The sequence below is a fragment of the Pseudonaja textilis genome, chromosome 1 (assembly GCF_049901715.1).
Source record: "Pseudonaja textilis isolate UNSWEBS1 chromosome 1, rPseTex1.2, whole genome shotgun sequence".
Classification (NCBI taxonomy): domain Eukaryota; kingdom Metazoa; phylum Chordata; class Lepidosauria; order Squamata; family Elapidae; genus Pseudonaja; species Pseudonaja textilis.
Window position 1 is genome coordinate 240767383 of NC_141990.1, and position 27305 is coordinate 240794687.

General features: G+C 36.9%; 1 protein-coding gene across 5 annotated transcripts in view; it reads right to left on the reverse strand.

Moving 5' to 3' along the window:
- TRIM66 (tripartite motif containing 66) overlaps positions 1-27305 on the reverse strand; it is a 55550-nt gene that overhangs the window by 23728 nt on the left and 4517 nt on the right. The window contains exons 1-12 of one of the 5 annotated variants that reach the window (XM_087921060.1): positions 20392-20469; positions 19885-20199; positions 17826-18004; positions 15334-15443; positions 11388-11535; positions 10496-10628; positions 9277-9393; positions 8152-8266; positions 6890-7036; positions 5739-5856; positions 3309-4306; positions 1003-1146 (exon numbers count right to left, since the gene is read on the reverse strand). In XM_087921060.1, the coding sequence (XP_087777186.1) occupies positions 1003-1146; positions 3309-4306; positions 5739-5856; positions 6890-7036; positions 8152-8266; positions 9277-9393; positions 10496-10628; positions 11388-11535; positions 15334-15342 (1929 nt within the window). In that variant the 5' untranslated portion in view covers positions 15343-15443; positions 17826-18004; positions 19885-20199; positions 20392-20469. The other 4 variants (XM_087921059.1, XM_087921063.1, XM_087921062.1 and 1 more) reach the window with 4 other exon arrangements.

Below are 27305 nucleotides of genomic sequence, written 5' to 3' on the forward strand. Positions count from 1 at the left end.
AGAAACAGGTTGACACAAGAAAACATCAGGCTTTGAGAGAAATGCAGGCCATTATCTGGCACAGATAAAGCAGCATTTTTTTTTAAGAGCAGCAAACATTTTGGTCAGTGCTTATGTTAGCCTTGTACCCATTTATTCCTTAGTGGATGAGTTAAACCTGTCCCACTCATGAGGAATTTAAAAATAAAAGTTGACCCAAGAGACCCGAGGTTGGGTAAACATGAGCCCATATTAAAGTGCTCAGAATTAAGCGCTCAGAGTTAAGGTCAGATATGTTACATTCCAGATCCAGCATGATAAAAGAGCAGAGTTAAGGCTTGTGATTGGCCACATTACAGAAAATGGCAGTTGAAAAAGTAAATGAAACTCAATTCAAGGTTACCTTTATCATCCCAAAAGAGCTCTAGTTGGCAGGCAATTGAATGAAATCATACATGAGATGCTGGTTATTCATGTCAAGGTCAGAGAGTCTGTTACACATCACTTCCACCGAATATTCTCAATGTATGAAAGTGAAATTGCAACAATGTACTTGTCTGCAACACTCCCAGCAGCAGAAAAGCCTCTGAACTTGCAAATCAAATTGAAGTACTGCATATTTATTAAATTTATTACATCAAAATGGGTCTTTGCTTCACCTTGCAAATCTGCTTTGATAGGGTGATTTCAGCAAAAAAAATTGTCGAAGCAAACTATCCTTTCAGAGTTTTACCTTGCCATAATGGATATCTAAAACAAATGAAAGGCATTTTGATACTTAAACCTTAAAATGGCTTCAATTACTTTGCAACAGAAAGCTCATCTAACAAATACTTTCCCCCCTATGTTTTACTTCATTCACAATGTTCAAATGTGCTTATAAATAGCATGATATCATGTAAGGTTTCTACACAGAATTCCTCCACAAAGGTGAAAGATTCACCTTCGATTTTTATAAAGGTACAGAAAGAGGGTTTTTTAGTACAGAATTTAAAAAAATATTTTATAGGAAGGAAGGTTTACCTTTCTGACTGGACTCAATATACTCTCTGGAGATTGCATGTTGACGGTGGCTTCATCTCCTGGCTGAGACATAGATGGAATCACATTTCTGTCAAGAGGAAGTGGTGGCTTTTGACCTTCTGATTCAGCAGACTCTTCGCCAATCTTTCATAAAGAAATAGTACATAGATATAATAGTTTGTTCAGTCAATGATCAGCAAAATAAAGGAATAATAAGCACATAGTAACAAGATCACTTGCAGCACATAAATGTGGTCATTTATATTATCCAAACAAAAGGATACCTTTCAGGCTTCATATATATGTATATTCTATGTTAACCTGCCTGCATTTGACTGCCTAGATATCCACTGATTTAGATGTTGCTATCCATTTTGAGATTCTTAAATGTCCTTACCCCAACATTTCAGTGAACACATCGCTTCTCAAATGAACTTCATAATACTTTCAAAATTTCTGAGGTTGCTTTTGATTGCATATAAGAGAAATTTATGAGGTTATGGAAACCTGGGAGACCGCCAGTTGCTGGGAATCAGCAGAGTGTAAAAATAGTCCCCAGATCCTATTTTTCTCAGTCATTTAGTTTGAATTTTTGTTGCTGTAACTTTTGTTTGTTCAACATTTTATTATTATTTAAAAAGAAATATTATTTGAATTAAAATATGGTAAATCACATAAATTGCCTTTCAGCAGAAAATATATTAATAAATTTTATAAATAAAAAGATCGTGCTATCTTAAAATAAGATTTCATTATTATTCACCTCAGAGACAGCATTTTCATTCCACTGGTATTTTAAACTTATAATGTTATCTATTATGAAGAGGAAAATGTTTCTTTTACAGAACATTCTCACATCATTTTCCAGGTAATGAATCTGATCATAAATTTTCTCCAAAACTGTAATTTGCCCTGGAAATACCAGATTTCCACCCAGAAAAGGATTAACTTTTTGGGAAGATGAGTTTTATCCAGTTTTTTTTTAAAGAAAAGGTAAAGATTTCTCCTACCAGACATGTCTAGGGTGCAGTGCTCATCCCTGATTCACAGCAGAAGATTATGGGTGTATGGGTGTAGAATTATATAATTATGTATACTTGATAGCAGGCAAAAGGATTTCATTTTTTATGTGTATCGGTTTGCCCACAGTAAAAAATGACAATAAAGGTTCTCTCTCTCTCTCTCTCTATCTATCTATCTATCTATCTATCTATCGTCAGCATTGTCCAAAGATATACTGTATGTGTCATGTGGCCAGAATGACTATATGCTGAAGCCGCATGGAACGCTGTCACCTAGTAGTGGTAGCTATTTATCTACTTGCATTTGCTTGCTTTTGAACTGCTAGGTGGGCAGGACTTGGGACAAGAATGGGAGCTCACTCCATCACATGGTACTTAGGTCTGGAACTGCCAACTTCAGATTGACAAGCCCAGCATCTTAACGGATCGGTCCCCTTACAACATGGAAATATATAGAGAAAATTCACTCCTAATTATAGACTGGGAATTTCTCAGTGGATTCTATTTAATCAATGTTTGGTATAACTTTAATGTAAGTTGACTCTTAGAGTAACATGTCAAGCCACATTCTTTTCATCATGCACTAACTGTTGGTTTGTACTGGTCTAAGAGTCAAGCAATTGTAGGCATCCTACAATCACATCAAAGTAAAAACAGGGCAGTTTAAGATGACAATATTAATCCACTATCCTTTCCTTAATGTTATCTTTGATTTGCATCCCATCTTTCTGATCCGGTAACCATGCTCTGTTCTGAGGAGGCCCAAAACATTTAAAAACAAAAACAAGCATTAAAAAGTAAAAAAAAAAACCAGCTTTAATAAACATTACAACTATTTAACAATTCTTCCCCTGGAGAAAGAGAAACATCTTTGAAGATTTCCCTAAATAAAAATGAGAGAATGGGAGCCAAACGCAATCTATAAGAAACTGTTCTGTAGCCCTGAAACCTTTGAAGGAAGGATATCTTATAACTCTAATTTTCACGTAAATCTCAATGGAAAGCTTAATCTTTCGAGCCTAGCTTAAAGATCAGTTACCTGATAAACATATCTACTTATTTATTTAAAATAAAGTTAAGAGTTATTCTGTGGTATGATGGATGGCCAATAAATTTTACAAATAAATAAATAAATAAGGTTAAATTAGCAGTTATTTCTTAATCTGGGCTAAATGTCTTTTACTCAATCCTTAGCCAGCCCTGTTTAAGATTGAATATTCATTAACATTAACAAAGAAGCGACCAAATGTGAAGATCAAAAGAAAATAAATCTAGTCAGCTCACTTGCTGTACTTCTTCTTGGTTTTGCTGCTGAACCGTGGCTGGCTGCCTGACAATGTAGTTTATTTGGCCAACAATGGTTTGCTGCACATGCTGTGGCTGCTTGGCCTGATTGAGCTGCAGGCTTGGTTGCTGAGCCTGAAGGAGAAGCTCCAAATCTTTCTTCATTTCCTCCAGTTCAAATTGGTGGTGCATGATGTCCAAGCTCTGTTGTATCACTTGGTCATGAGCCTTCTCATTTGGGCCTGCGGCAGGTGACTGCTGAGGTGAGAGTGGGGGTGGGGGTGGGGGTGGCAATGGATGTTCCTGTTGTGGTGGCTGTGACTGTGACTGTGGCTGTGGCTGTGGCTGTGGCTGTGGCTGTGGTGGTGGCTGTTGCTGTGGCTGCAAATTATTCAGCTTTAACTTCTGCAGGGGACCGCCTTGAACCTGCACTGTTGGACTGTGCAGAGAAGACTGTGCAGGGAGTTGCTGGGAGTGACTACCTTGGCTTTGGTGGCCATCTTGTGATGAAAGGGGATAAATAGATGGAAGGGCATGGTGCATTGGCTGCTCATGGGAGTTCTTGCCCAATCTGGTAGTTAGGCTATCAGACTCTTGGTGAGATTTCTGCTCAGCACATGGCTGTATGCTTTTCAGCACTCGTGGGGCACACCTCTGCTCCCTCTCATGTTGCTGCAAGCTGTACTGCACAGGGAAATGCTGTGGGTGGTGTTGCTGCATTTCAGAAGGCTGGCGGAAAGCCTGAGGATGGCTCACAGTTTGATGAGAAAGCTGCCCTTTGTTCATATGTGGGATATTAAGGCAATGAGTACAGCACATGGGTGCCAGGCAATGGACAGGAGGCTGAAATTGGTGGGGCTGGTTATTGAGTGGGTCATGTTGTGGCACTGGAGAATGATGGCCATGATGGTGATACAGAGATGGCTGTATTCCTTGTATACTTGCATAGGTTGGTACATCTGAATGGTGGCTTGGCCCCCCTTCCATTGACAAGTGGCCTAAAAAGAACAAACCAGAAATAATGTAGGACAGCATCAATAGTCCCCATTTTAAGACTCTTTATACAGAATGGGATGTCTATGGAGATTCTCAGTCATCCATGTCATGGTTGTCCCAAAGGTGCTTTTTCAAGAGGCGATTGGACTTTCTGCTTTTATTTTTTTAAGATTTTTCATTTCTCATCCAAGAAGTTTCTTCAGTTCTGGCAGAGCTGAAAAAGCTTCTTTGATGAGAAGCAAAATGTCTTCAAAGAAAAAGCAGAAAGTCCAGTTGCCCGTTGAAAAAGCACCTTTAGGACATCCAGAATAGAACAATTTCATGTTCAGTAAAAGGTGTAGAGAAGATAGCCATCTAAAAGCTTTCCATCCTGGAATTCTGCTTACCTTATACAGTAAGTATAAGAACAGCAGGAAAACAGCACTGATCAACTAAATTCGGAAAGACAGTTCTACTCTAAAAACAGTATTGAGTGAAAATAATGGTTTGATCCAATCTATCAGTCTTCATTTTTCTATAGGCAAATATGAAATCTCTGTAAGTCTGCACTTGAGGTAGCTGACCCATACAGGGATTTAATCCATGACCCAGGCATTATCAGTACCATCAGCAATATTACTAAAATTGTTGATATTTGACCAAATGCTAAGCATCAGAAATCAAAAAAGTATACCGCAAAATGTATATGTAGAGTGTGCCCTTTTCTAATTGCCGTCATTGTTGATTGTCTACCCCCAAAAACACTAGACTGAAGGAAGGCATTACAATGTAGTAATCAATAGAATATAAATCCATGGAAGTCCTTAATAATCAAAATAATAATGCAGTGGTTCCAGTGCTTATCAGCACACTGGGTGCATCTGCACATCAACAAAATGTCATCAAAACAGGATATCATATTCCCAGGTTCAGGAGCCTTTCAAAACCCTGAAGACACCAATTTTGAGAAAACTGTCAACAATCTTGTTATGCCATCTAGCCTGAAAATATAATATTGTACTTTTTCTGTTTATCAGTTAAACAGGAGACTGGATCACTAAGATAATCAGAGTTTTATTTCCAATATAGCAACAAGAAGGAAAGCGTTAAAGAATCCCTGGGCTCTGCCAGTCATTTAAAACCCTCCAGTGACCCCAGGGAACCACTGGAACAAAGCTCTTTTATTGGAAAATTCCCAGCCTGCGATTTCTTACAATGGTCTCTCCTAGATTCTGATTTGTGTTCTGTTCTGTCACATCTAAAACTTTTTTGGAACTGTAAGAAACAATTCTGAGCTGGCTTCCTCACTCCCTTGGTCACAAAAACATTGGAGAAAGGACAATGTCACATAGGTAACATAGAAATAAAGAACCATTCTCTCTGTCTCTCATTCTCACACACACAAATACATACATTTTTCCAAAAAACTGTATAATTATGCAATATACTTTTTACCTAAATTGGATAGTTGTTTAGTCCAAAAAGATGGGTCCCATGTGAATCTGATCTTCCAAGGACAACCCACATCTGGATTATAATTGGTTTCTAGCAAACGTTGGATCTGAAAAACAATCTAGAGAGAATCCCGAGAATTATAGTTTAATGCAATAAATATATAATTGGCTGCTTATAGCTTAGGACTTGAAATTGGCATCTAGTCCTATATTTCCTTATTGTTCCCATTCACTATGGGCTTGCTTACATGGGCTTGCTTAGATATTTAAGTAAAGATTCCTAAGCTATTATGAACTGAAAAGAAAAAATGAGTAGAATGCCATTTACTATAAAATAAATTATCTTGCATTTAGACAATAGAGTTTTAACTCAGTTTTATCAGCATTAGGAATTTTGGAGGCAACAAAGGTTGTCCACCATAGTAATCAATGATGATAAAATCATGGCTCACATGAAAAGCCATTCCAGAACAATGATTATTATATAGGTAGTCCTCAACTTACAACCACAATTGAATCCAAAGTTTCTATTGTTAAGTAAGTCATTTGTTAAGTGAGTTTTGCAACCTTGCTTGCCATAACTGTTACATAAATCACTGCAGTTGATAAGTTAGTAACCCAGTTGTTAAATGAATTTGGCTTCCCCATTGATTTTGCTTGTCAGAAGGTCACAAAAGATGATCAGACGATCTTGGGACACAGCAATGGTCATAAATATTCAGTTGCCAAGCATCTGAATTATGATGACATGATCATGGAGATGCTACAATGGTCATAACTGTGAAAAACAGTCGAAAATCACAATGCTATTTTAACTTTGAACAGTCACTAAACAAACTGTTGCAAGTCAAGGACTATCTGTACTTTTTCTTAGAGACTTAATAACTATTTACTTCAGTTGGGATGACTATCTTTATTTGCTTAAAAAATCATTTTAAACGTTTTATTCACAGGAACAAGGCACTTTTGACCTATCAGTACTACCTTATCATTGTCTACTTATTTTATTTCTCTCTTCATAATCTTTCATGATCATTCAAGAAAGATCAGTCTGAATAATTCTTATAGCAAACCATGTTCATTTAAAAGGTCAAACTACATTTTAGACAAGAAGCCCATCTAAAGTATCTTGAGGTAAGCATTTACCCTTACCAGCTCTTTACTGAAGAGGAATGGAACGGTGCTTTTACTGCATACTGCCCAGCTAAGGAAGTTTTGCACGTGTTCAAACTGCCTGTTTAGCACCATGATGCTCTGAAGTTGTTGTTCCATTTTTTGCTTCCTTTCACAGGTGATCCGCTGTCAACAATCAGAAACAAAGAAGCAAACAGTTATTTTAAAATATAGTTCGCTTTGTAATAAATGATATCTATATTCAAAATGAGATATAAAAATCCACAAATTAGATCGGGAGTAAATAGCCCTTGCTAAGTCAATAGGCACAAATAAAATGGTTCAAGTCTATGCTTGGCACTCTCAGAAAATGGCTGCCATGGAACAGTGATTTGTTCTTATAACATTTAGGCATGACCCAGTAAGTACGGCTACTCACAAAGAGTACTCTCATTCCCAGAAAAATAAACTGTTTTTGTAGCTCTCTGTCACCTCAAGAATTATACGACTGTTGCTTAGTTTTGTCTCTTTTTCTGTGTAGATGAGCAAGCACTCAATAGAACAGCCAATCTCCATTTTTATTTTTAAAGATGGCCTGTAAGACTTGGAGCATTTCTTGTAAATATAGTTATCAGTAGATGCTGAATTTTTTGTTTTAGTACACAGGCTGATTTATTTCCAATTTAAAAAATCTTTGAAAATTAATTCAGGTTATGATTGAACACTAATGCTTTAATCAACCAAGAGTGGTAGAAGTTAGTTTTCATTCATTCTCTTTTCCTTTTCTAAGCCTAAACAGTACTAAACCTTCAGTACTAAGTTCCCGTAGATCTAGGTTGACATTGTGAATCCCATCAATGGTACAGATCTTATAAATATCTAGCTGTTTCTCTCTCCCAAACTTGGTAATAGCCTAGGGAATTGCCAGACTTACTTACAGAATATAAATATCCTTCCAAGTTTTATTTTCCCTCATCTAGTGTCAGCTTTCCCAGGTAGATCAGACAGGAAACATAACTAGGTGAGCTAATTCTACTTTACTGTAAGGCTACATTAAGAAAATCTTGCAAGTCTGATAGTTGAAATTTCCCACAGTCTTTTCTTATAGTATGGGTTTCTTTCTTTGCCTATGTCCTCTCTTATCTAAACATTCCCTAGGAGGCATTTTCTTCCCTCCCCCAATCTCTCAAATCAGTCTCACAGATTATTATAACTAGTGAGTTTATCAACCAATCAATGCTGCAGTAAATTGGCATCTCCTGCCTCCTTATCTTCTTAGTTTCAAGAACCATCCTATTTACCTCCAACTGTTCAAGGAGAACATTTGTCCGCTTATTTATTTCACTGATCAGGACCATTTTGGCCATTTTGATCTGATTTTCTATTTTCCGTTGCAAGTGTTTTGCTTCAAACAATCTGTAGAGAGAGATTAACAATTTCAATAACTATAATCATATTTCAAAATGTTTGGAAGAAATCATATTTATAGAGGTTAAAAATGTGATTAGCTGCTTATTTATGATGTAAACATGTGCAGAATGAATTTGTATATGGATTTAGGGCCTGAATTTTTCAAGCTGCAGGATGCATTGATTCACCTAATATTTACTTTTTAGCATTTGTACACATTTAAATGGTATACTTAATGGGCTTATCATTTTTTTCTCAAAAGTGAAGAATAGTTTTGTCAATATTAAGCACTACATTTTTAAATTTTATTTGCCAGGACTTTTGAACAATTATTAATTGTATAACATTCAATATTTACTTGTCACACATAAGTGTTTCAATTTTATTTTAAGAGTATTTTGGTATCTATTTTCACATCTTGAAGAAACCCAACCTCAGCACTTTTTTCTCACAATGTAACTTTATACCCATAGAACATGGGTTCATATTTTATGAATATTTATGAATGTTAAAAATCTATTTTTAACCTCCATGAATATTTCAGAAACTGAATAAACAAAAAAGGTTATTGAAAACTTGTCACCATATAGGCTATACTGACAGTGTCCTAACCTGTACTAAGTTACTTACTACCCAGTAAGTCATAGTCTATACCAAAGTTACACCTCTGTAAACATCAGAAAAATGTCACTAAAGAAATTAGATTAAAAGAGGAAACTTTAAAAATATGGAATGCTGAAGGTTGATACGAGGATTGTCTCATAGCTGAGGATTATTAGTTAGTGCAGTGCAGCTACGGTGGTGTTTGAACAATAGCATGACTGCATGATGTCAATCCACAGTGAAAGACGCTCTGAATTTGAATGAATAGGGAATTTATAGAGTTGCAAAAGCAGAGGCACCAAATCATTCTCTTTGTAGTCCCAGGAATTAACTCTTAGAATTACAAATCAATTTGTCAATGAAAAAAGCCATTACAGAATTCATCTTCTTAAAAGAAGGATCTCCTCAGTTACCTGTCTTCAATATGTTTAGCCGAGACTTGCATTACATTTTTTTTCTCTTCTACTTTGCAGGTTATGTTTTCCAGGATAACCCTTTGATTTTGCAATGCTTCTTGAAGATGCCTGAATCTAAGGGAAAAAAGAAAAGTCTTTGAAGTTTTATCTTGGTTCAAGAGGTCAATCAGATAGTTTCCCTAACAGTCTGCCAACCCTCCTCATAAGCTCGATCCCTTCAAACTTCATTTCTATTCTCTCTTCCAATTCCATAAGAATTAAACAGTAACTCTGTATTCCTCAACAACATATTACATAGCAGAGATGGGCAGCATATATTTCTTGGCCTAATTTTTGGCATGTGTGGGAAGCCTAAAGCCAGAGAAAGTGGGCAAGAAGAAAATAACAACAGCAATAGCACTTAGGCTTATATACCACTTCATCGTGCTTTACAGCCCTCTCTCAGCAGTATACAGGGTCAGCATATTATCCCCAACAATTTTACCTTGGAAAGAAAGGATGAGTTCAACCTTGAGCCAGTCAGAATCGAACTCCTGACAGTGGGCAGTGAATTAGCCTGCAATACTGCATTCTAACCACGGTTCTGATATAAAGGAGAAGCCTCTCCGGTGATTATTTCAGATCTAGGCCTATATCAATGAGAATCTATGGAGATTCGCAGTCATCCAGCTTTTTGCTGCAAGGACTACACTGGGCAAGCACCAGGAGTCAAGGCACAAAAATGAAAAAGGATAAAACCTCTCTCTCCATGGTTAGAGAAAAAAGAAAAAGAAAAGGATGGCAAGAACAAAATAGGTGGGAAACAGCAACAACAAAAAAGAAAGTTGTATGCTGCAAGCTGCCCAGAGTTGCTGTTACAGAGAGTGTGGCATATAAATGTAATAAATAAATACATAAACAAAATAAAGCCCTATTACGTATTTTTTATTCTAGTCCTGCTTACAATGAGCAGAGCCTCAAATGTATTCACATTGGCCATATTGGCCCACTGATTTAGTGGGACAGAGAAGCTTCCCCGGGGTGGCCAGGAATAGGAGCAGGCACGTGGGTGTTCACAAACTGAAAGGAGGGAGGACTTCCAGCAGGTATAACTTGCTTGAAAAGTTATACCTGCTCCAATTCTCTTTTCTGCCTAAGTCTTAAAAAAAGAAGGGACCTTGTCTTGTTATACCAAGCCATCTTTGGGTGAGTCAACATGGCAATTTTGATTTTCTACCTGTGATCCTTGTGCTCTGTCAGGAGGCAGCAGCGACAGGTAAGGACGTCACAAGTCTCACAAAACAGCTTAAGCCTCTCTTGGCTGTGAATTGGACAAAACAAGGGATATTCATTGGCTTCCCCTTCAACTCCTGAAAAAGAAAACATTGCCATTAAATAAGAACAGTTGCAATTGCCTACAACATCAGTTTCAGGCAACAAGCTGTCACAACACATGGACTGGTAGTCAGTTGAACCGAAAAAAGTGGACCCTGCATTTTGCGAGAAAAATTCTAGGGGATAAAATGCAGATATAACAACATGTTGAGGTTGATTTTTAGAGAAATATTGGTTTAAATTTATGATTACTAAATGGTCTTATATAGTAAATTCTGAAAGTTAACACAATTAATCTTGGGTTGTCAGGAATCATGTATTTTCATATCCATCAAATTTCAAGCTCATATGTAAATCATCTAAATTCTTCATAAGCAAATATCATAAATTTATTATGCTTCACTATTTCAATTTTGAACTGAAAATCATGCCTTCAAAATACACTATGTTCCTCCTCTGGAAGGAGCTAAAAAAATAAATAAATTAGAACACACATTTAGGTGAATCCACAGAATTTCAGAACCTTTTTCAGTTTCTCTTTGGTGATTTTCAGAAATTTTTAGGAAGGATATAGAAATTCTACACCAGCAGCTCATAATCTTTTGGGCACCAGGGACCAGTTCTGTGATGAGAGGTTTTTCCACGGGGTTGGGTGGGAGTTCTGAATTCTGTTGAGAACTGCAACACATTAGATAAGGGAGTGTTTCTGCACATAACACAGGTCCTATAAGTGAATTACAGATATATTGTTCAGCATCAGAATGGGAATAAACATGAGCAGGTTCCATTTCTACCTGAACATCCCTTCAAGGAGACTGGCAAAAAATGTTCTCCAGTTTCTTTGCTATGGCTGTGTTCTTCTGTACATAAGCTACAAAGCCACTTGTTGCAGTTAGTACACAAACTATGTGCAGGTCTCTTTTCTTTACAACCAGAGCAGTTCTGTAACAGATTCAAACAGGAGAAAAACAGAATTACATTGGGATTACTCCCATTAGCTGACAGAGTCATTTTCTCAATATAATGCACATTTGGAAGTTATTCTTTTTAAAGGTGGCATTTGCTGTTTAATAGGTCAGCAGTGGTTTGAAGCACATATAACTATGATGGCACAGGTCATCTCTTTACTAGCATCTTATAGCATTATCCAGCCTTTGAAATTAATAATTTAAGGCAGGATTTATATCACTATAGTGATAGTTGGCTATGAGATAATATAATTCACTGGAGAGAAAATAGTCTTAATGGACAAAGAGATTTCCATCTCTTAAACACTATGTAAGAGAGGGGAAAAATCAGGGGATGGCGAATTCACACAAATAAAATGTTAAATTGTGCAGACCATTCATTCTGGTAATATGTGGGTTGCAAACTTCCTTGATCATCAAATCAAAGAAAGTCCTTTTTCAGAGTTCATCCAACTAAATTGAGAAATTTTAGAGACACCCAGTGACATGTTTCCAATAGAGAATGTAAAGCTTGAGCACCTTATCTAGTGGCTGAAGTAAATAACATATATTATTTGACATATCACATTTCCAAGCTATTTAAAACAGAAGTATGGGATTTCTGGCTCTCTTATTATGACTGTATGAGTGCTTAGCATCCTTCATTATCAGCCATGCTAACCGGGGTTGCTGGGAGTTGAAGTTTAATAAAATTTTCCATCCTTTGTTTTAATGGCAACATTTAGCGTTCTGCACCATACATTGCACCATGCAAAAGAAATGGAGAATCAAGCACATGACCCGTTCTTCTTGATCTCTCTAACTATATTTAATTCACATATTCAGTGAATGGATAAGGAGTCTGAAAATTCAGGTACAGGAAGCTTACAATAAATTAGGAAACTTTTACATGTATGAGACATATTTAAATTATTTCATCATATCCTATGTGTTTCTTTTCACCTCAAAATATATGGGAAGTAACAGGTAAGGGTATCATTTCAGCCTTAAACTCTTGTTCTATTTTCTAACCAGTATTTATCAGAATTCAAGCATAGCCTTGAATTCCAAATATATATTTTGCCTTGGAAAATATAAATATTTTCCAAGGCAAAATATAAATATATCCAGTCAAACACCTGTTGCAATTTTTAAAAAATGAAAGCAAATGAAAAGTAGCAGATTCTCATGATCTTGTTCTCCCTAACTAATAGCTATGCTTTTAGAGTGATAATTCCTTGAGTGATATGTGTGTGGGGAAACCCACAAATTCTTCTTGAAAAAGTTATTTTCAAGTTGGCAGATCATAAGTGGGATGTCTGTCTTTAAATGTCTTTTTCTAAAGCCCATGTTCCTTTTTTCAGGTTTCCCTTGATTCATTTTGCAAACGAGTAATAATTATTTAACAGAAGTACACACCCCTATACTACCCAGAAAAATGCCTAAAGTCTCATGGAACTCTTTGGAGTTTGTAGCACAAATATAGTTAATCATAAATCTAAACTTCAACTAAAAGTAGAGTGGCCATGACAAGTAATGTATATAAAATTCTTCATCTCTAGATCTTACTACAGTACTGCCGGAAAAAAAAGAACCAAATCTAGAGTGTGACCACCTATAACTTTTGAGCTATTAAAGACTGAAATTCTTCATCATTAGCTACCATGAAACCCTGAGCTGCTGTAACCATTATGGCCTCAGCCTGGATATCTAAATCCATCAGAACTGCAACCTTTGGTGTCTTCAACAGAGTCCAGTTCCCTGTTACCTAGGCTTCCTTTGTGCGATTACTTAGAAGAGGAAGTCCCTCTGGGAATTTGCCCGAATTAGACTGACTGAAAGCTCAGGAAAGCTTTTCTGTGCACTCTCAGCCTGAGCCAGACTGTTGCTGAAGTAACATCTCTCTTGGGGCTCTGAGATCCTGTTTGTTCTTTGCCAGCTCTGAGGTTCATACTGTAAGTTTTATCAGAAGTGAGACAATGGAGAGTAAGAATTGTCTTTGGGGAAAAGACCAAGGCTAGGGTACAGTAGTTATTCCTTGCTATTCAATACTTCTATACATGTTTTTCAAGTCATTACAAGTCATTGACAATCTGTGTCATGTATAGAAATCAAATATAATTTGCTCTGATTCTATATCCCTACACAATTGTGACAATACAATTAATGGAAGTAAACACCAACTAATAAATGCTCTGTCCTGCACAATTGGCAAAAAAAATCAGAACACCAAATACAAGTTGGGTGAAAACAATCTTGTAACCAACCCTCACTTTGCCAAGGACCTAGGAGTACTCATCTCAAACGATCTAAGCCCCAGAGCTCATTGTAACAGCATTGCCAAAAAGGCATTAAGAGTTGTTAACCTAATCTTGCGAAGCTTCTCCTCCGGTAACATTGTATTGCTAACTAGGACATACAAAATCTTTGCCAGGCCAATTCTTGAATACACCTCATCCGCCTGGAATCCACACTGTATATTGGACATTAACGTGATTGAGGGGTCCAGAGGTATTTCACGAGAAGAGTTCTCCACTCCTCTACTCACAATAGAATCCCTTATGCCACCAGGCTTGAAATTCTCGGCTTGGACAATCCGGAACTGCGCCATCTGCGGTCCGATCTAAGCATACTACATAAAATTGTCTGCTACAATGTTTTACCTGTCAACAACTTCTTCAGCTTCAACCACAATAATACACAGGCAAAACAATTGATACAAACTCAAGGTAAACCGCTTCAAACTCGATTGCAGAAAATATGACTTCAGCAACAGAGTGGTCAATGCCTAGAATGTTCTACCCGACTCCATTGTTACAGCCTCAAACCCTCACAGCTTCAACCTCAAACAGTCTACCATGGACCTCACCCCATTCTTAAGAGGTCCCTAAAGGGGGCGGGCATAAGCGCACCAGTGTGCCTACCATCCCTGTCTTATTGTCCCCATTTATCTGAACTTACTTTGTTTATGTTTATGTATATACCTATACCTACTATCTTGTACATGTTTGACAAACAAACAAATAAATAAAATAAATACATTTTAGCAGTGGATGCAGCATAAAAATTTGAAAACTTCTACATTATTTAGCTCTGATAACAATGAAAACCCATCCTGTATAACATGTGCAGACACATGAAATGTATTTTATTAAGGAATTCATGGCTGAGCAGGACTAACCATTTCTTTTTAAACATGACTGCTTCTTTCAAACCACAACTACTGATCAACAAAAATGTATGCCCTGAGTATCTCCTTCTTTTGCTTCAAAGTGGAAATGGACCAATAACAACAATAAAAAACATTGATGGAATTCAACCTATGCTCAGAATTCAAAAACTATTTTGTAGATAGAACATAGTAGACTATTACAATGAAGAATAGAAACTCCCAGGCATATCCCTATTATATAATGAAATATTAGGCTTTAAAGTTTGTTAAACTGAAACAGAGTAGATTACTTAATCCACTAAAGAAGAAGCAACACATGGTCTATAATAACTGATTAAATTATTCAATTCAACAGTGTGTTAAATTTTCAAAATAAAAAAACATACTGTCAAGAACACTTAATTAAAGATATCTACGCTAATAATCCTGAGAATTTATTTTTTGGATTAAGAAATGATTAAATCAGATTCTTTTATAAAAATTTCTTTTTAGAACCCCAACAATCAACAGGAGCTGGACTATTTATCCAAATTTGTACCATTCTTAAAGCATAAAAACTCTGAAGTTACTTAATCTGTACGAGGCATACCAACTTATTAAACAACTATACCCCATACTTACTCTTGCCATGTCTGGCTTTTTTGTGGCAACAATTCCTATAACAGAAATCTTCTATGATACAACATTCCTTGGTACAGTAATATAGAAGTCATGTACAAAATCGATGCTACCTACATAAAAAGAAGGAAAAAAAACCATCAACACAATTCAGAAAATCACATTTGAACACATTTTACATATTTGTCTTGAAATCTTAAATGATCATATATGCACCTAAGAATTCAGTATTTATGAAGAATTTCGTACACAGAATAAAGGTACCTGGCTAGTACAGACCCTGATTGCTTGTTGAATGTATTACTGTATAATAACTGCATTGCTACATAAAATCAAGCCAAGATTTTAAAATCACGATTTATTGAACAAATCATGGTAGCCTAGTTCATATATGACATCACACCAGAATGGTTGAATTTATACACCATGCTAAGCCAAAAAACAATAATACCTCAATTACACATAACATGAACTTGTTTTTAAATGTCTTTCTTTCAAATTATGCATCACTACCATCATATTTGTTCCATGCTCTTCTAGAGAAAGTTCAGGGAAACTCACATGGGAGTATTTCTTTCACAACAAGAATAATGGCTAAGTGATGAAAGTAGGAAAGAAAGCTGTACTTTACTTGAAATGTATGAATGAGCAGAAAGGCAAACCTAAGATTTCCTTGTTCAGGTATATCACACTATCCATTAAAGAAAGGATAAGAGATAGATAAATTTTGCTCTTACATAGCATCTCATTTCTTTCAGAAAATATATGGAAGTAAATAAAGATGAAACAGTTAACTGAAACCCAAATTTTGTCAATGTATTAAAATTTAAAATTAATACATTTCTTAAGATAGTGGATTCTTACTTTTTTAAAATGTATTTTCAGTATTATGATGTTTTTCGTAGTAGCATTACTTGGAGATGTCCTTATCACTTAACAAATGTAAATAAGAAAACAAAGGAAATATGAGGACAATTATGTTGTGTTACTGACCTACTCACATAATATGGACAATATCATTTTTCCACATTATATATTTATTTGATTTATATTATTCTTTCAAGTCAAAATAAGCATTTAAAACAAATTTATCTGATGGCCTTGGAGCCTTATTTTTTAATTTCATAACTGTTTTGAGTGATTATGCACAGATTTCACCAAACTGTGAAATTGTAGCAGGAATACCTTATGGAAGATTCTGGAAACTATACAAAGATAACAATCAAAATAGCAAATTGAAATTATTTTCTGACTACCATAAGTTTTATGTATGAAGTAATTGGCTTTTTCATTGCTTTTGCTTCGTATTATTCTTATAGCATCTGTGATGATGACTCTGAAATTAATTTAAATAAAAAGCATCAACTAAATCAATCCTTTTGTATTTAAAAACATTTAGTACAAATCTAGAAGCCTGGGAGAAATTTCTTAAGAGTAAATGATAGACATCTTCACTTATTGTTCTAAATCAAATTTCAGGATAGAGATAAAAATTAAGTAATGAAAACCTCCACTGATTTGACTAATCTAGATATATATAAAAGTGAAACACCTCTCATGCATCATCACAAAATCTCTAGAACCGTAAAGCCTACAAACTTGAAATTTGGTACGTATGTTCCTCTTGGCTTCTAGGTGCTCACTAAGAAAGGACTTTTTGAAATGACCATCAGAGCATTAGTATTTTGTATATTATTATTAACACGCTCTGATGCTAAGGAGTTCTACTCTCCCTCCCCATACAAAAAGAAATCTGTTCCAAATACAAAACACAAGCAGAGGAGAGGAGTTTCAGTTTTAGTTTCACAGCACCAAGCAGCTTTAGTACAGAACGCTTGAGTTAAGCCACGCCCAGGCTCCTTGGAGTCTTCTTCTTGCTCACACACTAAATACTGTTTCAGTTTCCAAACAGGACATTAGTCAGATGAATACCAATGGATGCTGGTAGGCAGAGGCAGATTTTTTTTCCTCCTTATTTTCCTCCCAAAAAACTAAGCTGACCACATAATATCCTAGAGAAGCACAGGTATCGAGCTAGTTTATTTATATAGCTACCCATTTGTCAAGCAAAAATAGAAGAATGAGGATACAAGTGCCATAATCCCTATTTTACAAAGGGCAATTACATTATATTACATTACATTAAAGAGGCATCAGTCTACTAACTGTAAGTATCCTCTAAGTCAGTGGCCCCCAATCTTTTGGGCACCAGGGACCAGTTTTATGGAGAGAGGTGTTTCTGCAGACTAAAGTGGGTGTGGTTTCATGTGCTGCCTGCATCTTACGGATGGGGCTTCATTTGGTTTGTGCGGCCCAGTTTTTGGCATGCCGCAGCCTGGTGCCAGTCCACAAATGGGACCCCTGCTCTAAGTAAAAGAGTAGGCCAGTCTTGGTTAAAGAACTGAAAGGAGGAAAGCAGCGGTTGTTCAGTTGCCCATCAGGACTTATCACTTGGGCAGGACACAGAACAGATTTATAGTTCACTTAATCGGTACCTTTTCCACTGTTCTATGTCCAGCACCTTAACTGAGCATAATAGTTTGTTGAACTTAGACTGGGGAAATCCAAATACAAGTCCCCACTCAACCACAGAGTGGCATAAAGCTCTCCCTTCTGTATTTTTGAACAAAATTTTCCCAGGCTGACCATTCTTCCATGTGTGAATCTGGGAAGACTGAAACAATACAACACATTTTGTTACACTGCACCTTTTAAACATATCTCTGTAATAGTTTGCCCTAGCCATGTAAGGACAAAGGAGAATTTGTGCCAAGCATGATATAAAATAACATTAACTACATAAAGCAAAACATTCATTATGTTAATGCAAACATAATCAAGCTGTGTGTTATTAATGCATCTGTGCTTTTTTAAAAAAATGCTGATTTATTATCATAAATAAATACTGTGACTATTCATGGAGCTCATTTAGTGACTTTGGGCCAGTCACTTTGTAAAAGACGTATTAACAAGATTGTTATTATGAGGGGACCTCCAAGTTAGCTGACTAAGACTCTTAAGAGGAAAAACAGGATAGATAAGCAATAAATAAAAACATATTTCAATTATTTAAATAAATACATATTTACATTAAATTATATATATGTGTATCATGTATTTAAGTTAGCATATGAAAACTTTATGCAAATTGATGTCATATCTTTACTTCTTTTTGCTGATGCGCTTCCATGGGGGGACAATGCAAAGATGCAGGGGAGAAAACCTAGCAGAGGAAAATTCAGCACCTCCTTCCCCTCTCTATTCTGCTCAAAACAAGTCACTCTTTCTGGTGACTTCTTGTATTAAATCAAGTGGCCATTATAAACACATAAAATCAATATACAAATGTGTTACTAAACCATTATTATACATTCATGCAGGCACAGTATCTGAAAATCAGAATAACTAGGACAAATTTTTAGACTTTATTGGAGAAAAGACCTAGCAAATATATCAGTTGTTCCAATGTTTGCTTCCTTTTTAAACCATTTAAACTTTGTTTTTTAACTAAAACAATTTAAGTAAGATTATTTTTCTTGACAGCTGGCGGCTCTACAGTACAATTCGTTGGTGCTGACAGCTGGAGTTCTGATGCAGAATAGAAATGCATAATGCCCTTGTGGGGACTTGTATTTTAATAGAACAAATTAAAAAGCAGTCTATGGAAATATGCTCTAATTTGCACTAGTCTCTGCCTAACAACTGTATCTGAAATGGTGTCCCTGGAATTGCTATGTGTCAAAATTAGGTTAGATGTATTTCACCAATGGGCAGATCTTTGAAAGCTTGTACTGTACAAACGTGATACAGGGGGAAGAGCCCTCATCCCCCCCCAAAATTGTGACAAGTTCAGTACAAAGATATAGTTTAAACAAATAAACATCTGAATTGGTCTATCGTTCCCAATCAACAAAGCTTCTGGACAAGGACAAGTCAGGTGATTATGACCTTCAGGCCTTTTAGGTAAGAAAAGAAGCAATGGCAACAGCAGCAGCACTCCAAATATAACTGCTAGTATAGCAGACATAATAAAGCAAAGTCAAGACATATGCAGTTAGTGCATTAATCAGCTTCTCTCTCTCCCTCTCTGCCTCTGCCTCTCTCTCTTTCACACACACACATACCCCCCAACTTTTACCTTTTGATCAGCTATCTAAATATTATTCCATCTAGTTTTTGGTTGGTACATTGCTGTCTTTATCTCACAGAGAGAGAACAATTGCCCTTCAGTTATTCAAAGTCAGAGCATCACCTACTTCCATTACTTGGTAATTTTAAACCTGAGCACCGAAGAGATGCACCACTCTCCTCCCCCTCCACGTGCCTGATGGCTGTTACCTTTTAAATCTATATATTATTTAACCATCAATACCTTTCCTATTGGAATGGCTATTCAAAGTTCATCAGCATACCTTTAAGCAAGTCTGGAAAAATAACCAGGCAATAAATCGTAACTGACAAGACAGCTCCTCTGATCAGTAATGTTAAGGGCTTATGATCCCAAGCTCTGCACAATTTCTTCAGAAAAAAAAAATACTTCTCATGTTTCCTTACCTGTTCTCTTTTTAAAGTGGTTCACTTAAGAGTCTCTTGTTTGAGGAAATGGGTTGTTACTAAGCAGACAAGCATGCACAGCATAATCCCTGGAAACAGCTTTCACTGTTCAGCATCAGGCTTGGTGCTGCGAGAAAAGGGTTAGACCTTCACGTGCAGCATCTGCAGGTTCACTCATCTTTTCTTTTCTTTCTTTTTCTCTCTGTTAATGCCCACTTCAAAAACTAAGCAACACGGTTAGGTGCAGAGATCACTGAACAGGTTTGTTTTTCTTCTCTTACATTTAGACCTCCTCTGAATTATTTTCCCTGTTTTCTGGAAGAAAATACAATTCCACAGTCAGGTAAGAAGTTCAGCAACGTCTCTTTTGTCAAGTAGATTTTTTTTCCAAAGAAAGTCTCTCAACATATTTCACAATAAATTCTCACAAAGGGAAAGTACAGTATAATGCAGCAACCCAAATTACAAACAATTGTTTACAGTCAGGTATTTCATTCAGTTTCCTACCCATCAAAGTGGCTGATTTCACACCCAAGACCATATCTTTTTCCAGCACCTGCATCTTAGGGAGACTTCTTTTAAATAAACCATTATTATACCTCTGTTGGTAGAGGAAAAGTATTCAGCTTTGCCCTAGAGATTTACTGTTTGTACGTATGAAGAATGATGCAATCAGCAAATCTAAATAGCAATCCAAGATGAAATTAGACAACTCAAACCACAGTATTTTAAAAGCAATAGAGCAAATTCAGTTTTTGTATTATTACATGGTCCAAACTAACACATCTTGCTTCTTACAAAAAAGCTGCCTTTAGTCTTTGAAAAATATTTTGATTTCTCCAGAAGAATTAATATTACTTAATGCATTCCATAGGGCTGTGACTAAATTTATCAATTACTAAGTTGTTGGTTTGAATCCATAGCTTTCTATTTATGGCATTACAATGCTGTAAAAATAATCACAGTGTCACAGGTAATTCAGAATGAACTAACAAAAATCCTTAGACCATTAACTCATATAATGCTTATTTTGGAGTTTCCCACGTCTTCAGAATGCAGAAGTACAGCAGTTAATGAAAATAATCTTTAAATGTCAACCTGTGCCACATCTGGGTAAACAAGGAATGATAAAAATAACTAGAAAAAGCTAAAATGTGTTTCCATAGTAAACCAATAACATACCATAAAATCCATAATGATTTATTTTAGCTACAAAAAAAGGTCAGGAATTTGTCCATACAGACATTAGAGGTCAGGCCCACTTTGATGCATCTAACATTATAAAAATAATATAGTATTTTTCAACTGACAAATATAGAATAACATGCAACAGTATAAAACTCCCAAACCAAATTTGGCTTGAAATATAAAGTTTTGAAAAATAAACATTCCCCTACTTTACACCTCATCTGTGGGTATTTGCAGGTGAGGAAATAAGTGCATGATGCAATTTATGTAATTCACTTCATTTACATGATGATGTCATGATGCCTATGATACAATGACTTCATTACTTCTCACGCTATTATCTAGCAGGGAAGGGTGGCTTGCAATACAATCTGGATTACTGCAATGCACTCTACATGGAGCTGCCCTTGAAAAGTGTTCAAAATTTCAGCTGGTACAGAATGCAGCTGTACAGGTAATAAATGGTGTTGGGTACTAAGCCCATGTAACATCACTACTTTATGAGTTGCACTGGCTGCCAGTGTGCTTCTGGGTGCAATTTAAGGTGCTGGTTGCCACCTTTAAAACCCTTCATGGCTTCGGACAGAATTCTTTCTACCTTGTCATACTCAAGCTTCCATTGGCAAATGAACACCAACCACCAGGACAGAGGAGGTATGTTTTTTCTGTCTCTGGAGATCAGGATGGCCCCATCCCTGTAGGAATGGGACAACTCTCCATGACCAACTTGTTGCAGCCAACTCATCATGGCCAACTCGCTGCAGGATAACTCATTGTGGGACAATGTAACAATTCTATTTAATTATTTAAAATAAATAACAAATATTTAAATTTTTGCCCTTCACATTTCATTCTGTCCCATCTTTTGCATCCTTTATTTAATGATTCTATTCCACCATTTCTTTGATATTAGTGTAAGTCTTGTCCTGCAGCAATTTGTCCTGTGGCCATAGCGAGTTGTTCTGTAGCAAGTTGGCTGTGGTAAGTTGGCTGTGATGAGTTAGCCATGATGAGTTGGCTGTGGCAAGTTGGCCATGGCGAATTGTCATAGACCCAACCCTGCTGGCCTTTTGTAATGCCCTAAATACCTGGTTAAGTGCCTGGGCCTGGGACTCCAAGTGTGAGAGTCTCATCTCCTGCTTGTTTTAACAATCATGGATTGTAATATTCTCTTCAGCTACTGTGTACATTTTAAATTTTGTATTATGACAGCAATTTGTTTTTAATTTATTTTATGAATAAATTTATTTTGTTCACCATCCAGAGTTACTTGCCATACATGAGTCACCTGTCATACAAAATGAATAAATAAATAATATTCAAAAGAGAATTCTTAGACTTAGAGGAAACGTAATTGCTTTATTGTTGCTTTATATTCCCAGATATGAACACAGTACTGATTCACTGGGATTTATTCTCCAGTGAAAGCATATGGGATTGTATTAATATAATGATTTATAGGTATAATCCTCTCCACTATTGTTTCAGAGAGTAAACTGCATTGACCTTAAAGAACATCTTTTCTAGGTAAAAAGATGTTACCTAGGTATTTATCTATCTGTGTATTTGTTTGTTTGTTTATTGATTAAATTTATATGCTACCATCTCAAGATTCAATGCAACTCTGGGGACTTACAATGTAATGTAAACATGCAACAGGTTGGACTATCTTAGCTTATACATATGCCCGGTCAGTATCAGAGTGGATGTTTTTACTGATACACCAAGCTTCAGACGTACACCACTATTCTAATAATCATAAAACATAGAATTGAATAGTATTTTAACAAATTCATATTATGGGGCAACCAAGCCTACATTAGTACAAGTACTAACAGCTTCAAAATAATATAAATGATCGAACCAGATTGTTAATTTAAATAGTACCTTCATGGCACACTTAATGTGAGAAACACAACACCAAGGAAACAGCTCATTTGAAAGAAATTATGATTGGTAGGATTCCCCCGGGTTCTTGATTATCTCCTGGATTAAGAATCTAAGAAACAGCCTATTACAACCCCTAATAGAACTGGCCTCTTGTTTTCCACAGTGGCCAATCAAATGCCTTGCCAATGGGAAGCCTAAAGCAATATACAAAGGCAACAGCTCACTTTCCCAATTACTGCCCCCAAGCATGGTGCAGCAGCAGATCATGCCTTTAAATCTGAGAATCTACATCTAGCATGACTTGCAGACTTCAAAACAAACAGAACTTCTATAAAAGTGTAAAATTATGCAACACATAATGCCACAGAATATTAAATCCACATATTTCTTTCAGAGCTTCTATATTTTCTATATTATCACCATATTTCCCAAATTTATTATTGTGCATCGAAGATTATAAACAATATCCAGTTTCTATTCATTTATATTATGTTTGCTTGTGTGCTTTACTGTCAACAAAATAGCGACCCTATTTTAGGCTTTTTCTAAGACAGTAGACTAATCATATATTAATGTTTAAATATTGAGAATATGATAGGCAGTTTGACTTAGTGATTAAGAACTAGATATCAGGAGACTAAATTCTAGTCTTGCCTTAGGCATACAGCTAGCAGCTGACCTTGGCTAGTCAGTTTCTCTCATCCTAGGAAGCAGGCTATGGCAAACCATTTTTGAAAAATCTTGCCAGAAAAGTACAGAGACTTGTCCAGGCAGTTTATGAGAATTTGACACAACTGAATGGAAAGGGAAAAAATTGATAATACACGCCTCTCTGTGCATTGTTTTGTGACCTGAACTATAGCAGATCAAACTGAACTTGAACTATTTCAGATGAAGTTATTAGTTCTCAGCATTTTTCTGTCTTTTTTAAACCAGCATATAGTATTTTTCAGTTATGATAGACTGACTGCAATGGCCTCATTCTAGGAAATAGTGAAGAAAAAGCTGTATTCTAGAATCAAGATATTTATCTGGACAATCTATTATTTCATTTCATTTATACAGTATAACCAGGCTCACACACTGATCTATGCCAGGCACAAATAAGTCACATTACAGCCACACAGGAATGTAGTATTTAACTTCCACCAGCTTGAGGATTGTATCTGATTTTGCACAGCATGTTGAGACCATACTCCTCATCTGGATGTGGGAAGGAGGTCCAAAAGTTTTTAAGGCTATAGAATACTTAATCATTTGACCCTTTAACCCATTTCCACGAATCACAGGGGGAAGGTATGTATGTATGTATGTATTTTGGTATGTATGTATGTATGTATTTTAGAGTCTAGAGGAAAATCTGGGAGCCATAAAAGATACGCAGCCCGGTCCCCAAGTTGCTTTTTCTGCATCCCTGGCTTTAGTATATCATGTAAATCCAGTCAAATAGACAATAATCCAGCAAATCATCATCAAGCCATTTTAGGCTTAGCACAAAGCCTGAAGTCTCTCACAGAAAACAAAACGAATGGACCCAAATTGTATGGAAAAATATCCTTCCAAAACATAAGCCAGTGTGAATGGTCCAGTAAAATTATATGCATCACCTGGGTTTGAAGTTTTATTAAGAAACTCAATTTTTACTAAGAAATTCAACACTACCCATTCATACACTGATATGGAGATATAGGGGTTTCATTTACTTCAGTCTGATTGATTCGACATCTCCAATGCCTAGCTATTTCACCTTCTGGCTAATCCTACTTGTTCTAAGCAAATGCTAAGATAATAAATCTCCAAAAGCTTTACCTAAATGCTTAGAACACTTGGTATTATTCACATGTTCTCAGAGGCCCAATTATGGGACCTGACAGCACTGTCTTAAAGGCAAAATAGGTATTGTATGTCTTTTTATTTACTTGGCCAACTCCGTTGTTCAACTTGCCTTCTGAGTGGAAAGCAAAAGAAGGACCGAGTGGGCCTCACAGTGCCCAGGAAACTTACCCTTATGCAAACTGCTTGCAACATTTTATTTTCCTGCCCACACTTCTTGGTGTGATTAATAATGCTTTCATCTACACCTCAGGGTGAATGTTTAATTAAAACTAGGGGGTATTCATTTTCAGACAGGAGAATGTGTAACAAGTTGCATCACTTGCCTTTGGAGAGGCTTCAACAAAGCAATTTCACTTGCAATCCCTATAATCTAGCACCAATAATATAAAGCTGGTCAAAATAGCATACATAATTATAATTTGCTTTTTCAAAAATCTGCAGTAATAAAAATGCTGCATCAATTCTACCATTTTCTATTTTAGGGGTTTCTAAGCAGCTAAAATTTGGCTGGTCAGACATTCCTGCTTCTAGTAGAAGTATACAAAAATCATTCCTGATTCAAAGATAGCAAGTTTAGGCAACAATAAAATAAATTCATGGACTAAAAGGAATTTACTCCTGGAACAAATAGCAGTGGTCTTTTTATCTACTTTAAAAATTAGTATTCATCGGGGTGATTGTTAGTGTTCCTTTGTGCCTTTTTGGTATTTATAATTTGCCCTTAATTGGGATTTTTCTGATAAGTTTCCTTAAGAATGCATAAACAGATCTAGTTTTTGAATGTCTATTGAAAGGAAATGTTTCAAGCTTCATCACTTTAGGAAACTTCCTCCTCACATTTTCATTCTATCATTACACATCTCTCATTCTTCGACAACCTAGATAAAAAGATTTCACAACTCACCCACCTGCCCACCCCTCCAGCCAGGAATGCCTCAGAACATATGAAACTTTCTGGGAAGAATCAAAGAGCTGGATGAGACAATCAACCTTATCTAGAAAACTATTATGTTACCAGGGGTGGGATTCTACCAGTTCGCACCTATTCGCTAGTACCAGTTGTTAACATTCTAAGCAGTTTGGAGAACCGGTTGTTGGAAGAAATTACTGGCCTAATCCTGTAAGGAAGGCAGGAAGGAAACATTCTGGTGTTGCTTATAGAAACTGCCTCTTCATTAACCCTTATTACATTGTTGGCAGGACTAGACTTCCTGTCTCAGGAACGTCTCTGGAGGTTTTTTTCCCTCTTTTGCTGGTACTTTGCTTGTGTGGAGTGACCATTCAAAGTTACAATGGCACTGAAAAAAGTGACATGACCATTTTTCACACTTAACACTGTTGCAGCATCCCCACAGTCATGAGAGGCCAGGCGAGGAGATGCGTGCCTCGATGTGAGTGATATTGAGTTGGCCACAGCCAGCCAATAACATGACCGCCAAGCCATGACTACCCAGTCACATGACCACCAAGCCATGCCCACAGAACCAGTTGTTAAAAAATTTGAATCCCACCCCTGTATGTTACCCTTTTAACAGCTCTAGGGGACTTAGAACAGAGGTATAAAACTCAAGGCCCACAGGCCAGATCCGGCCCACAAGGTGGTTAGATCTGGCCCACAGGGCTGCCCTAGAAATGGCAAAGAACTGGACCACGGCGGCCTGGCCTGACCCAGGCCGACCAGGCACAGAACTGCAACATGGTAGTGACTATCTGGGCTGATATGTGCCCAGCTTTAGATCCACGGCGCTGCTCTGGAGTCAGCAGGGGGCTGCCCCAGCCCTGCCCTCTTGTTCATGCCCAGAAGGAGGTGAGCATGTGTGGAGCCTGGAGTTCCCGGGGACTGTCTTGCCCCACAGGCTAAGTTCTGAGTGCTTCGCTTTCACCCAGGATGCCAGCGCTTCTGCCTCCTACCTCTTCTTCCTCCTCCTCCTCCTCTTCTTCCCCATTGTCCTCCTCTCCTGGAACTCCAAATCGGCACGTCTCTCCAGGGTTGCAAGACAACCAAGCAGCAGCCCAACTTAAAAATGGGGGCTTTCCCAAAGTTTTGTTGGAGAGGGGCCCTCCCAAGGTATTTGTGGGGGGGGGGGATGCCTTTTTCTCTGAGTGAAAATAGGGGCAGGGAGAAGCTACTTTTCACCTTAATTGCTGCATCTCCAAGGGAATCCCTCTCTTGTTTGCACCTTTTCCAAGACAGCTGGGCTCCGTTACACTTCAACCGGAGTTTTTTGCTTTTGTTTTGATGCTTGAGGATGCCTCATGTGTTTTGACTACATCCTGCCTGTTTTATGTGGTTTTCTTTGATGTCTGTGTGTGTGTGTGTGCGCGCGCGCGTGTGTGTGTGCTTAAAGGGTTTTCATGCTTGCTCCAAGCCTTTGCAAGCTGAGGTGACTGCATGGTTCAGGTTTGTTTGCAAAGAGGCATTGTGCTATGCCAAGTTGGTTTGGTATCTTTTGGGTTTTTTAATTGTTTTCTCAGCACTTCCTCTTGCTATTTTTTCCTCCTCCTCC